At 44.8% G+C, this 14404-nt stretch overlaps 1 protein-coding gene across 1 annotated transcript in view; it reads right to left on the bottom strand.

Annotated features, from left to right (window-relative positions):
- The window catches only part of TSHR (thyroid stimulating hormone receptor), a 92265-nt gene that overhangs the window by 3728 nt on the left and 74133 nt on the right, over positions 1-14404 (bottom strand). Inside the window, exons 9-10 of the mRNA XM_040333814.1 lie at positions 6598-6675; positions 4389-4577 (exon numbers count right to left, since the gene is read on the bottom strand). Of these exons, the coding sequence (XP_040189748.1) occupies positions 4389-4577; positions 6598-6675 (267 nt within the window). The remainder of the gene's footprint in view (positions 1-4388; positions 4578-6597; positions 6676-14404) is intronic.

Below are 14404 nucleotides of genomic sequence, written 5' to 3'. Positions count from 1 at the left end.
TAACATCCACCAGCTCTGTGATGTCGGCATGGAGGAGTGGAAAAGGACTCCAGTGGCAACCTGTGAAGCTCTGGTGAACTCCATGCCCAAGAGGGTTAAGACAGTGCTGGAAAATAATGGTGGCCACACAAAATATTGACACGTTGGGCCCAATTTGGACATTTTTACTTAAGGGTGTACTCACTTTTGTTGCCAGTGGCTGTGTTTTGAGGGGATAGCAAATTTATAGTTATACAAGCTGTATACTCACTACTTTACATTGTAGCAAAGTGTAATTTCTTCAGTGTGGTCACATGAAAAGATATAATAAAATATTTACAAAAATGTGAGGGGTTTACTCACTTTTGTGAGATACTGTATATTGGCATTTGAAACAGAACATCCACAGGATGGTTAGTTACCCATCTTATTTTGTATAGATATGGAAACTGTTGAATGTTCGCAGGAAATACAAGTGCAATCTCTGCAGACAGATTTAGTTCAAAGTGAATTCATGTCCAAAATGAATTAGGTAATGTCACATCTTTTCCACGGGACTATTGTATAGCTATCCAACCCTACAACCTCCACCTAATGTCCAAGGCCTCCAAGTCCCAGCAAGTCCCCATGTGCCTCATGATGTCTACCACCTTATCTACAGGATCATATTAAGCACTGTTTACCAAAGTGTGAAACACTGCAGCTACACTATTGATAGGACAGTGTGTGTAGGACAGCCGGGTGACAGATTGTACCCACTTTATTGTTGGCTATGTGGAGCAGGCACTAGAGCTGTATTTGTTTGCTCATATGGACTTTGGGCCATTTTGTATAGGTCATTGTATTTAGTATGAATGAATGAATGAGTGACTTGTATAGCGCTACACATTCAAACTGAATCGCCTCTAGGCGCTTTTTGCAGCTAGTGTCTTCCTGGCTGGTGCAGTCATTTACCCCGTAGGATCTCAACACGCTTGGGACACACAGTCGTACACACATATATACATATATACTGGGCCGATTTGGACAGGATCCAATTAACCTACCAGCATGTCTTTGGAGTGTGGGAGGAAATCGGAGTACCCAGAGGAAACCCACGCAGACACAGGGAGAACATGCAAACTCCAGGTAGATGGTGTCGTGGTCGGGGTTTGAACCAGCGACCCCTTTCCTATTAGGTGAAAGTGCTAACTTAGTAGACGGAGACTCTCACAGAAGGCATATGGCTGGGAAGCTGGGATCCAGAGTAGGTGAGGAACCTTTGGAGGGGACGGGGGGTAGTTAAATATGTGTTGAGTTAGTAGAAACAGGAACTGTGCCTTCCACTTTTTAAGGGAACAAAAGTAATGTGACAGATTAACAATCATAAATCAAACTCTGACTTTTTAATACTTGGTTGCAAATCCTTTGCAGTCAATTACAGCCTGAAGTCTGGAACGCATAGACATCACCAAAAGCTAAGTTTCATCCCTGGTGATGCTTTGCTAGGCCTCTACTGCAACTGTCATCAGTTCCTGCTTGTTCTTGGGGGCATTTTCCCTTTTGTCTTCAGCAAGTGAAATGCATACTCAATCGGATTCAGGACAGGTGATTAACTTGGCCATTGCATAACATTCCACTTCTTTCCCTTAAACTCTTTGGTTGCTTTCGCAGTATGCTTCGGGTCATTGTCCATCTGCACTGTGAAGCGCCGTTCAATGAGTTCTGAAGCATTTGACTGAATATGAGCAGAAAATATTGCCCAAAACACTTCAGAATTCATTCTGCTGCTTTTGTCAGCAGTCACATCATCAATAAATACAAGAGAGACAGTTCCATTGGCAGCCATACATGCCCACGCCATGACACTACCACCACTATGCTTCACTGATGAGGTAGTATGCTTTGGATCATGAGCAGTTCTTTTCCTTCTCCATACTCTTCTCTTCCCATCACTCTGGTACAAGTTGATCTTGGTCTCATCTATCCATAGGATGTTGTTCCAGAACTGTGAAGGCTTTTTTTAGATGTTGTTTGGCAAACTCTAATCTGGCCTTCCTGTTTTTGAGGCTGGCCAATGGTTTACATCTTGTGGTGAACCCTCTCTATTCACTCTGGTAAAGTCTTCTCTTGATTGTTGACTTGGGCATACATGCACCTACCTCCTGGAGAGTGTTCTTGATCTGGGCAACTTTTGTGAAGGGTGTTTTCTTCACCAGGGAAAGAATTCTTCGGTCATCCACCACAGTTGTTTTCTGTTGTCTTCTGGGTCTTTTGGTGTTGCTGAGCTCACCGGTGCGTTCTTTCTTTTTAAGGATGTTCCAAACAGTTGATTTGGCCACACCCAATGTTTTTGCTATCTCTCTGGGTTTGTTTTGTTTTTTCAGCCTAATGATCGCTTGCTTCACTGATAGTGACAGCTCTTTGGATCTCATATTGAGAGTTGACAGGAACAGATTCCAAATGCAAATAGCACCCTTGAAATGAACTCTGGACCTTTTATCTGCTCCTTGTAAATGGGATTATGAGGGAATAACACACACCTGGCCATGGAACAGCTGAGCAGCCAATTGTCCCATTACTTTTGGTTCCTTAAAAAGTGGGAGGCACACATACAAACTGTTGTAATTCCTACACTGTTCACCCTCAAATTAAAGCTGAAAGTCTGCAGTTAAAGCATGTCTTGTTAATTTCATTCCAAATCCATTGTGGTGGTGTATAGAGCCAAAAAGACTAGAATTGTGTCGATGTCCCAATATTTATGGACCTGACTGTATATTGGTGATCAGTAGGAAGAATGAGTCTTACAATTGTGGTCATTAGGAACAATGCTCCTTACATTTACAGTCAATGGAAAGGATGTAACTCCTACAGTTGTGTTCGGAATACCACCCTTATGCCTTGCACACACGATCGGAATTTCCGATGGAAAAAGTCAGGCTGACTTTTTCCATCGGATATTCCGATCGTGTGTAGCCCCATCAGAGTTTTTTTATCGGATATTCCGAAGAATTCCGTCGGGGTTTAGATATAGAACATGTTTCTATTTTACGCCAATGGAATTCCGTCGGAATTCCGATGTGATTTGGCCGGGCAAAAGCTTGATCGCGTGTACGGGGCATAACTGAAAACATTTTTTATGGTATCTTGCTGATGGCTCTGGCAAGTGACGTTTTTCCCAGAACTGTTCACCATTACTTACTCTAGTGTGCTCCAGAACTCTGCTGTCCTAGTCCCTTCTCATAGCACAGTTCCCTTTTATGCTGCTGCCACTAAGAACGCTCCTGCGCTCAACCACTTCTGCAAGGGCAGGTTGGTCTCCACATGCCAGAGCAGTGTGAACCTAGGAGTCAAGACATGGGGGTCAATGCGTGGTTGAACACCAGCTGGCCCTTTGTTTCTGCTCCCTGTGGGACCCCACATGACCTGCATGCACCACCAAATGAGAGGTCAATGGGCCACAGCTCAAGGAACACCCTAGTTCCCTTTGGGGGAACCTTAGAGTTCCACAGAACCATGGTTGAGAATGGCTTGTTAGATCATCATTTAATTCAGCACAGTATTCATTAAATTACCGTTAAATATGATTTAAATCAGGGGTCTCAAAACTACAGCCCATAGACTACACCTGCCTCTTGACAAGATTTTATCCAGCCTGAAGTTTGAGGATTAATGTTGCGAGAGGCTTCTTATGGTTTCCACTTCAACACTCCCCCCCAACCCCCACACCCAGACTCTCTGTAAGAGTGGGACACTGATGGGACCCACCCTGATGTAAGGGGGACTATTATGGGGACCCTGATGTAAAGAGGTGCTCTAATTGAGACCCTGATGAAGGGTGTACTCTAATGAGGATCCAGATGTAAGGGAGGACTTTAATTAAGGGGACACTAATGGGACTTTGATGTAAGCGGTTGGACTCTAGGGTAAGGAAATTCTAATGCAATAAGGGAGTCTTATGGGGAATCTGATATAAAAAAGGATTTAATGAGGACCCTGCTGTAAGATTGGGACTCTGGTGGAGATTTTCTTTCCAATCTGTATATAAAATATACAGTGTGGGCCTCATACTGAAAAGTCTGGAGACCCCTGCATTATATACATACAGTAAATATACAGTAAGTACATGATTCTATCTTTAGCTTTCTGTAGTTTCCTGCACTGCTGAAATGGTAGTACTGATAGCCAGTCAGGCTTTTTGGAATCGTATAGTATTCTTAGTCTAACAGTGAAAGCTTCCTGACAAGAGGAAAGAGCAGAATGAGCAGAGCCATGACCTCTGTAACGTAGGAATGTTCCTTTGGTAGGCTGGGGGCAAGTCGGTGATCAGGCTATACTGTTAACTGCAAGGTAGGTAAAATGTTTCTGGTAAAGGGTATAAACATATGAAGAGTCATGTTAGCTTGCTGGGCTATCTGGTGGTCACTCGCCTCTTCTTCTTGGTCCAGTTGGTGAAGGCACAGCAGTGGCTGGGGTAAAACAGGTCAGCTATCTCCAGGTGGACAAAGGTGTTCAGTGGGGGGAGTTTCTTCAGGTACCAGGTATTTGTGGCCAATAGGTGTTGTAGGTTCTCCAGACCTTTGGAGGGGAGCGAGGAGACAGCTGTCCTTGAGATGTCCCTAAGCAATATAAAAATTCAGATGTGTGATGCAATGTTCAGCATATACAGGTATTATTATAATTTAGTCATATAATTTGCAGTTCAACAAAACCATTGCTGTAATTGCATGAAACGTTTTAGCTACCTTTGGGTTTTAATATTTATAACAACATGTCTACTTAAAGCGGTGGTTCACCCTCCATAACAACTTTTTAGCATAAAATTCGGCATAGTAGCGCGAGCTACAGTATGCCTGTCTTTATTTTTTTATCCCCGTACTCACTGTGCACTCGTAGATAGAAGATTACGACTCCCCGCGGGGAATGGGCGTTCCTATGGAGAGGGAAGGTGATTGACGGCCGGCTCTGGCACGTCACGCTCCCCGAAGACAGCCGGAACAGGTCTCGGCTCTTCACGGCGCTATACGGCGCCTGCGCACAGACTATGCGCGGGCGCCGTGAAGCGCCAAGTCCTATTTCGGCTATTTCCGGAGAAGCGTGACGTGCCAGAGCCGGCCGTCAATCACCTTCTCTCTCCATAGAAACGCCCATTCCCCGCTGGGAGTCGTAATCTTTTATCTACGAGTGCACAGTGAGTACAGGGATAAAAAAATAAAGACAGGCATACTGTAGCTCGCGCTACTATGCCGAATTTTATGCTAGAGGGAAAAAATATATATTTTTTTTATCAATAGGGTTAAAGAGGTAGTAAACTTAACTAAAAAAATTTAAATCTTCTCCCTGCAAGGCAAAGTCATAATGTGCGAGTATGCATTGCATACTAGCACAATATGAAAGACTTACCTTGAAACTAAGCCCTCCAGCGGCACACTGTCACCACTGACAGGGCTTCCATCTTCACTTGGTCTTCCTGCCGGATCCACGGGCTCTGGCCACTTAAATGGCTGAGCTGCGATAAAATCACTCCTGTGCATGTGCGTGGGGAGTCTCGGCCACGGCACAGAGCTCTAAAAGGAATGGCTTGAGTATGTTCTTCCTTCAGAGCACATGCTCCGGTGATATCATCAGCTGCAGAGACACTGAATATCTCCTAAACGGTGCATGTTTGGGAAATATTCTTTGTACCTACAGGTAAGCGTTATTATAAGCTTAGCTGTAGGTACACGTGTGCAATGAGAGTTCACTACCACTTTAAGGCTGCCCTGTCCATAGGGTATTGCCCAATTTCACTGTTAAACATAGTACAAATACCACTTTTGAAACGATTGTATGATAATCTGACCACGCATGCTCGGAAACAAAAGAGTTCATTACAATACAATACAATACATTACTTCTGAAGTTGTGTTCTGTCATATGAGAATTTTTGGAACTTTAGTAACCTCCTCGATGTTGATACAGTATGAGACTAGCATGCAAAAAAAAAACAGACACATTTGTATGAGGCTTTAGGCCCCTTTCACACGATAAGCCCGCTCAGATTCGCCTGTCCATTTTTCAGGCGGATCCGAGTGGGCCATCCATCGACTCCAATGGGCAGGCGGATGTCAGCAGAGATGTGTCCGCTGACACCCGCCTGCCATCCAAGACAGACTTATGGCGATACATCTGCCATCCGTCTTGGCGGATCAGGTCGGATGAGATCTGATGAAAACGAACATGGTGTCCGTTTTAGTCCGTTCTCCCCAAAGATATCAGCGGGGCTCTGACAGGTCCCTCCCTGCTCAGTGAGCAGAGAGGGACCTGTCACTTACTGGCTCAGCGGAGACCAACAGAGCGATCTTCCGATGAGCTGCCTCGTGTGGAAGGGGCCTTACACTTAAAGCGGAGTTCCAGTCATTTGTTTGTTTATTAAAAGTCAGCAGATATTTATTTTTTTTAGCTGCTGACTTTTAATAAACAATCTGCTGACTTTTAATGAACAGCCACTCACCTGTCCCAGTGGGCAGATTAATGATCAAGACAGAAAGATGAAGTGACTGTTTATTGTTATAAATAGGATCAATCATTTGTGAGTATGACAGTGGCTCAAAATCTGAGAAATTCAGAAGATTAAATTTACAGAATCCCTTTACTTACAGCGTTATGGGGCCGTTCAGAACACCCGTTAAGATCTCTTCGTGAAGTCCTCCCAACTGTTGATTATTGTGCAAGTCCCTAAAAGATGGTGAGAAGAAAAACCTATTACTTCTCGGAGCTGAAGGCTTGTTGTGGTTAACGGCCTGGCTCTGTCAGCGGGACATGGACCAGGCTGGGTGTTACCCCTGGCTGCAGCCTCTCTGAACTTGTTCAAACACATGGAAGCATATAGTAGCTTTGCAGCATCTCATTCTAGCCATGGACCAGGCTCAGGTCACGTGTTTTGTCATCAGATGTAACCTCAGATGATGATCACCCTTGTAACCTGGAGTCGCTTTCTAACCCAATAGACAACATAACAAAAGCTACCTGGCATGGAAGGGGTTACCCGACTCACAGCCCAGAACTGCTGCAGCGTGGGAGGAAACATGAAGAAACCCCAGAACCCTGGCAAGTGGAGGCCTCAATCCTTTCCTACATTTTTAACAAGCCACCTACACCCTCTCGGCTTCCTGGCTTTGACTCTCCAAGAGTCTGCAAAATTCCAAATGTTCTCCGGCTAAATAAACAAAACATTTCAGAGCTTTCATCCTTCTCATTTTTTGGAGAATGGATCCCGATTGGGACTGTTTGAGGCAACTGACATCCCTGCTGTCTGCAGAGGGAAAATACTTATTAGCTGAAGTCAGATTTTGTTATTTTAGACGAGTGGTGGCAATGATGTGAAAGGAATCCAGCAGGATAGGTATAAATAAGTGTCTGCATGAAGTAAATCATAGTAGGGTTGAGCAAAACAGAGAGCTTTCCCCACTATTTCACCTTACCCATTAAATGAATTGAAAATAGAAAAGGCAAAATAAAAGGTGGTATTTAGTGGAGAAATGGCTTTAAAGTCGAATTCCAGGCAACCAACAGTCCCTGATTTCGAGGGACTGACCCTGATTTGGAACCCTCTTCTGTCCCTCTTTCCTCCTCATTTGTCCCTCATTTTGGTCTGATCTATATAGTTGTATATAAAATACACTTTTTATCTTTCAAAAAGTGTTTCCCAGGGCTAAACCTTTCATCCAATTTCTAAATTGCTGCATTTGTATATTTCAAACGCCAGTGTAAAGGTATAGTAGTGATAAAAAAAAACACATGTGGGTTTAACTAATCTAATCTTTTTTTTTTTAGATATAATTCTCCTTTAAGGGGGCATGGCATGGGTTGTGTCCTATGCCCACATACTTTTGCTAATAGATGTCCCTCTTTCCTATCTCAAAAAGTTGTGAGGTATTTTTTTTTTTAAATAACAAACATGTTATACTTACCTCCGCTGTGCAGTTCGTTTTGCACAGAGTGACCCGGATCCGTGTCTTCTGGGGTCCCTCGGCGGCTGTCTTGGCTCCTCCTTGCAAAAGCTTTCCACGTTCATGCGAGCTCCCTCGCATGGTGGAAAGCTTTTGCGAGCGCGCTCCCGTGATACATCGGCGGCCATAGCCGCCGACTGTATCATTCGGGCCCCGCCCCTCGGCGCGCCGCGTCATCCTCTGTAATTGACAGCAGCGCCAGCCAATGGCCACCATAGTTGCACGTCGTGCCATTGCTTCAGTTAGATGTGCCGTTACCAGCGGCTCTCGCGCGCACATCATTGCGGCTCCGGCCAATTACAGTCCCGGAGCCACGATACCCGGAAATCACTCCGGAGAGATGGCGGCAATGGAGGAGGGAAACGAGGACCGCTGCTGGGGTTTCGATCTCAGGTAATAAATAATGAGCTATTATGCTATGCATACTAACTCATTATGCCCTTGTCTGTGTCTTGCAGGGTGTTTTTTTTTTTTTTTTGCAGAGGCTTTACTTCCTCTTTAATTGGCACTGGTAAGGCTGTATGTAATTGGCACTGGTAAGGCTGCATTTAATTGGGGGGTGGGGGGGCTGGTCAGTGCCGGCGCAAAGCATCACCTTTCTGAAATTAGTTTGCCACCTCCATTTGTTGTTGCAGGTTTGGGTGTCTGTCTGGTGACCCGACCGACCTGGGGGGAATTGGCCGGGGGTGGATTGTTTGCCACCCCCCAAAAAAAATACCACCAGCCGCCCCTGTATACAGTATATAATTCTGGTGCCCTGTGTGCAGCTACATAGACCAAATATGCAGCACAGGAACCATTCCAGAGGCTCTCAAGGTTGAAGCATCATCTTCATTCTTTTCAATGTATAACATTTATTGAAGGGTAGGGAAGAATGAGGTTCCTATGATGTTGACATTCGAAGGGCCACCATGTGTACTGTGATGATGCCTGAGCTTAGCTATACATACATGCAAGGGATTATGTGCCCCAGTTATGGATTTTCCTATAGTAAACAGTGAAGGGCACAGAGCACAAAGCTGGGACATTATTATACTCGAATATATGGGAAATTGCAGGTAATGATGATAATAAAAGGATCTTTATCTCAGGAATACTGAGAGCTCCACATGGAGGGGTCAGCTCTCCTGCTCTCTGTTGGAAGGGCGGAGGTCCTTGCGTCTTACAAGGGTATCCAATGACATTTCGTATTCCTGCCGAGCTCAGTGGGGCGCTTCGCTTTTCTCTAGGCAGCACATCACACAAAATCTGGGGAGGATGGAAAGAGGATCTGGCTGAGTTCTAATAGGAGGAGGCCTGGCAGAACACTGCATAAAACGCCGCTTACGGCACTTATTAGAAGGGACATGCTGAGACATGTAGTTCCACAACTGCTTGTGACCTGTTGATGCTTACTGAGTTCAATGCTAAAGCAGCAATGAGATGATCTGTACTGGGACTTGTGGTTCAGCCAATATAAGATGCAGGACCTAACAATGGCTATTGGTTGGCTTGTGTTTTTCGCACTGTTACTGACAGCATGTGCTGCAGAGAGCGATCTATTTATGAGGTGAGGAAATACAAATTTCCTCCTTTTTTGTTTCTGTTTTACACCTTTCGCCTATTTAAGTCGGCAATTTTGTTTCCTGCATTTCACAGATTTTTTTTTAACACGTCATTACTGCTACAATATCCATCCTAGAGTTTTTAGGGTAACCTTACAAGTCTCATGCCGCGTACACACTACACACATTACATTTTTTTAATTGGTCGTGAAAAACGGTCGTGTGTACGCTTAAGTGAGGGGGGAAAAAAATGCGCATTCTCAGACGCAAGTTATGAGACAGGGAAATTAGCAAAAGCAGCCCAAAGGGTGGCGCCATTCGAATGGAACTTCCCCTTTATAGTGCCGTCGTACGCGTTGTACGTCACCGCGCTTTGCTCGAGCATTTTTTTTTCACGAACGTGTGTATGCAAGGCAGGCTTGAGAGGAATCACGACAAATCACGTTGAGAAAAACTTTTTTTTTTTTCATGACATGAATAACAGCCGTGTGTACGCGGCATCAGGCTGCATTCACACCTGAGCGTAGCAATTTACTGGCGTTTTTATTTGAGAGTTTTGGAGCATTTTTTAGAAGAGTATTGCAAGCGTTTTACAGCTTCAGGTGGTTTTCTCTAGCCAATAGAAAGCACTAGGGGAGTAAAGGGAGAGGGAATTAGCCGCGGAGAGCTGCTGTTTGAGCAGAAAATGCGCTTGTGATGCTGTCTCATTTTTTTTCTTTACAAATAACAAACATGTAATACTTACCTGCTCTGTGCCCAAGATTCTTAAAGTCTTTAATACCTCTGTTAAAACGTGCTGTTTGTAAAAATGTTATATTACTACTTAAAGCGAAGTTCCACCTAAAAATGAAACTTCCGCTTAACCCACTCCTCGCCCCCTTACATGCCACATTTGGCATGTAATTTTTTGGGGGGGGGAGTGGGGGCTTCAGGAGAAGGGGACTTCCTGTCCCACTTCCTCCTTCTGCCGAGGGCTGGAAAGGCGATTAGCTTAATCGCCTTTTCACAGCCCCTCCCTGTAGGCGAGCACCTGTCTAATCGGACGGCGCCGCTCGCGCATACGCACTGCCGCTCGCGCATGCGCAGTGGGTGCCCGGCCGTGAAGCCGAAAGCTGTCACTGCTAGGTGCCCACACTAAGAATGAAGACTCGGTTTGCGAGTGTTGTCTAGCAAAAAGAGCAGAATTGAAGCTAATGGGGTGAGCAGTACTGCATTTGGCCTGAGGTGGGGGGGCGCCGGAGCCGAGCGGAGCCGTTTGGAAATACTCAGTTCCCAGGTGTTTCCAAGCCTTTCCGAGGGTCTCCGAGGTCAGCCAAGCTGTTCCTGATCATTTCTGAGGCTCTCCGGCACCCCCCCCCCACCTCTGGCCACATGCGGTATTGCATGCCATTGAAGTCAATGCGGAACAAATTATTTTCGTTTCCATTGACTTCTATGGGGAAACTTGCTTTGATATAAGAGTGTTTTGGATTACGGAAATTCTCCTGGAACGGATTATGCTTGTAATCCAAGGTTCCACTGTATAGTGGATTGACATGCTATACTAAACCCTTTTCTTTTTTTCTGTACCATGTGTTTTTCTTTCAATAAAATATACTTTTGATAAAAAAAAAAGAAAGCAGGTCTTGGGACATACATTGGGGTAGAGTGTTCTAATGGATGAAAGAGGTTCTGGAAAAAACCTGAAGGTAAATATGGGGGAGATGACGGGAGATGGCGAGAGCTATAGAGTAGGAGATCTTGGGACAGAGGGTGAAATTGGAGTAGGGTGTTCAAGAGGATGGGAGAAACTCTGGAGAAGTCCTGGAGTAGAGTACAGGAGAAGGTGAAGAGGGAGTTAGAGAATGAGTTTTCCAAATGATGGGATAGGCTCTGGAAAAGTCCCAGAGGTAAGCATAGGAGGAGGTAATGAGGGAGCTAGAAATCAGGAAGTCTTGGGACAGGTATTGGGGTAGGAAGTTTAAGAGGATGGGAGAAGCACTGAAGAAGTCATTTGAGGCAAGCCTGGGAGGAGATGACAAGGGAGCTAGAAAGCATGTAGTCTTGAAAGGATCGAAAAGGATGGTTTGATTGAGATAATGTTGGTGATGTAGCTGAGGACAGTTGTGGATGGCTTTGTATGTTGTTATTATTTTAAACTTTTATTTATTGGGTAGTGGACACAGACAGGTTCTATGTAATATATGTATGACCACCCTTTCTCCTTGTTACTGTGTTTTGGTCTTTAATGCGAGAGCTGAGAGCTGTTATTCCAATGTAGTAAGACTTCATCTGTCTGCTCTACCAGAACGTGTCCTGGTCTTCTACGAGAGTCATTCTAACTTGCTCTCCTCCCTACCTCGCCCCATCTGAACTTCACTCGCTGGGATTCCATCCTACAACATCAGCAGCTGTTTTGTTTGGTGTACCTGAGGTCAAAGCAGGTATTAAGCTGTTGATATTGTACACCGAGACACGAGAAGCAGCTATTATCCGGATAATCTCTCCATCAACCACTCGCGCACACACAGAGATTAGCGAGAATACGAGCGGCGGGCCCAGCTGAGCGGACTTCTGTACACACAGCGCTTTTAGCAGCAATTATGTCGGGACAAAATAACAGTTGTGTTTTTACGCAGGGTACAAGGCGCGGGTTTCTGTTTCCGTAATTACACAGCCTTGTTTTGACACGTTAGTACATAACATCTGTAGAGAGGAGCTGGAACAGATCGCTTGGCAGCGAAGCATAACACAGCTGCCAAATGGTCTAAGTTACGCAGGCTGGTCGGCGATGCCTCGAATGCCAACCCTGGGATTCCAGCCACAACACCGGAGTAACCCAACGTAGCCAGTCCATATGACAACGAGCGGATGACATTCCTAAAAAATGATCCTTCCATAAATGGGAACACTCTTCTCTGCTGGGAAAAGTCATATGTGTAAAACACTTGGTGACAACGAATGATGAAATCAGAAGAATGCTATGGTCTACAGAAGAAAAATCTATGTATTATGCAAAAGAAAAATGTCAGAAAAATTCTAGTCAACTGGAAAATGATTACCTCAAATCTTTTACAGGTTCACCATATACAGTATGTTACAATCTGACCATACAATTTAGAAATTTTCCAAATTTTGTCATGTTACAACCAAAAACGTAAATGTATTTTATTGGGATTTTATGTGATAGACCAACACAAGGTGGCACATAAGCGTGAAGTTTATTACAGCTGCAAGTCTTTTTGGGGGATGTCTCATTCTTCTTTGCAAAATAGCTTAAGATCTGTCAGATTGGATGGAGAGCGTCTGTGAACAGCAATTTTCAAGTCTTGCCACAGATTCTCAATTGGATTTAGGTCTGGACTTTGACTGGGCCATTCTAACACATGAATATGCTTTGATCTAAACCATTCCACTGTAGCTGTGGATGTATGTTTAGGGTCGTTGTCCTGCTGGAAGGTGAACCTCTGCTCCGGTCTCAAGTCTTTTGTAGACTAACAGGTTTTCTTCTAAGTTTTCCCTGTATTTGGCTCCATCCATCTTCCCATCAACTCTGACCAGCTTCCATGTCCCTGCTGAAGATAAGCATTCCCACAACATGATGCTGCCACCATCATGTTTCACGGTGGGGATGGTGTGTTCAGGGTGATGTGCAGTGTTAGTTTTCAACCACATATAGCATTTTGCTAACAGGCCAAATTTTGGTCTCATTTGACCAAAGCACCTTCTTCCGCATGTTTGCTGTGTCCCCCACATGGCTTCTTGCAAACTGCAAACGGAAACTTCTTATGGCTCACTTTTAACAATTGCCACTCTTCCATAAAAGCCAGATTTATGTGTAAGCAGCTGTCAGTGATAGGGCAGTCTAGTGCTGCAAGAGCCATATGTATTCACACTGCAGTTGAATTGTTATGTTTATGTATGTACTTATGTTAACTCTATTGACCTCTGGAGTGTCCCCAACACCATTTTGGAGGAGCCCTGTGTCCCGATAGGCCGCACGAGATCTCGAGAGATTTGGGGCGGCCATTTTGGGGTGGTTTCTTTATATAGGAAAGCTCTGACGCGTTTTAGGGAGAACGTGGTTGCAGGCAGATTGAGACAGAGACCCTGCTGTGAGGATTAGTGCAGGGTTCCTACGTAGGCCTGTGGGTGTTAACCCTGTTCGGGTGGAAGACGCCAGCTGCTACTGGCCCAAACCGGTGTCTCGCTGTGAGTGCGAGAGGTGTGTCATTAAGCGGGAAGTGCCTGGGGAGCTCAGAAATCCACGTAGCTGTGTACCACAGAATCTGCACTGCATATGTGTGTCTCCAGGTCTGGAAAGGAACTATTTGCAGTTCGATTGCAATGACTGTTACTACTCCCGCTCCACGGTAATAAACGTTGTTTTTGTTCAGAGAACTTTACGCGTGTCTCCCTCTGTGAATCGCCGCACCCCATTCCCGCTTACATATGGAGTGCACGTAATAGTTGTCCTGTGGACAGATTCTCCCACCTGAGCTATGGATCTCTGCAGCTCCTCCAGAGTTATCATGGGCCTCTTGACTGCTTCTCTGATTAATGCTCTCCTTGCCCGGCCTGTCAGTTTAGGTGGACGGCCATGTCTTGGTAGGTTTGCAGTTGTGCCATACTCTTTCCATTTTCAGATGATGGATTGAACAGCGCTCCATGAGTTTGGAATATTCAAAGCTTGGGATATTTTTTTTTATAACCTAACCCTGCTTTAAACTTCTCCACAACTTTATCCCTGACCTGTCTGGTGTGTTCCTTCATGGTGCTGTTTGTTCACCAAGGTTCTCTAACAAACCTTTGAGGGGTTCACGGAACAACTGTATTTATACTGAGATTAAATTACACGCAGGGGACTCTATTTACTAATTAGTTGACTTCTGAAGGCAATTGGTTCCACTAGATTTTAGTTAGGGGTATCAG

This window comes from Rana temporaria, chromosome 13 (genome assembly GCF_905171775.1).
Source record: "Rana temporaria chromosome 13, aRanTem1.1, whole genome shotgun sequence".
Taxonomy (NCBI): domain Eukaryota; kingdom Metazoa; phylum Chordata; class Amphibia; order Anura; family Ranidae; genus Rana; species Rana temporaria.
This window is presented reverse-complemented; position numbering and strand designations above follow the sequence as displayed.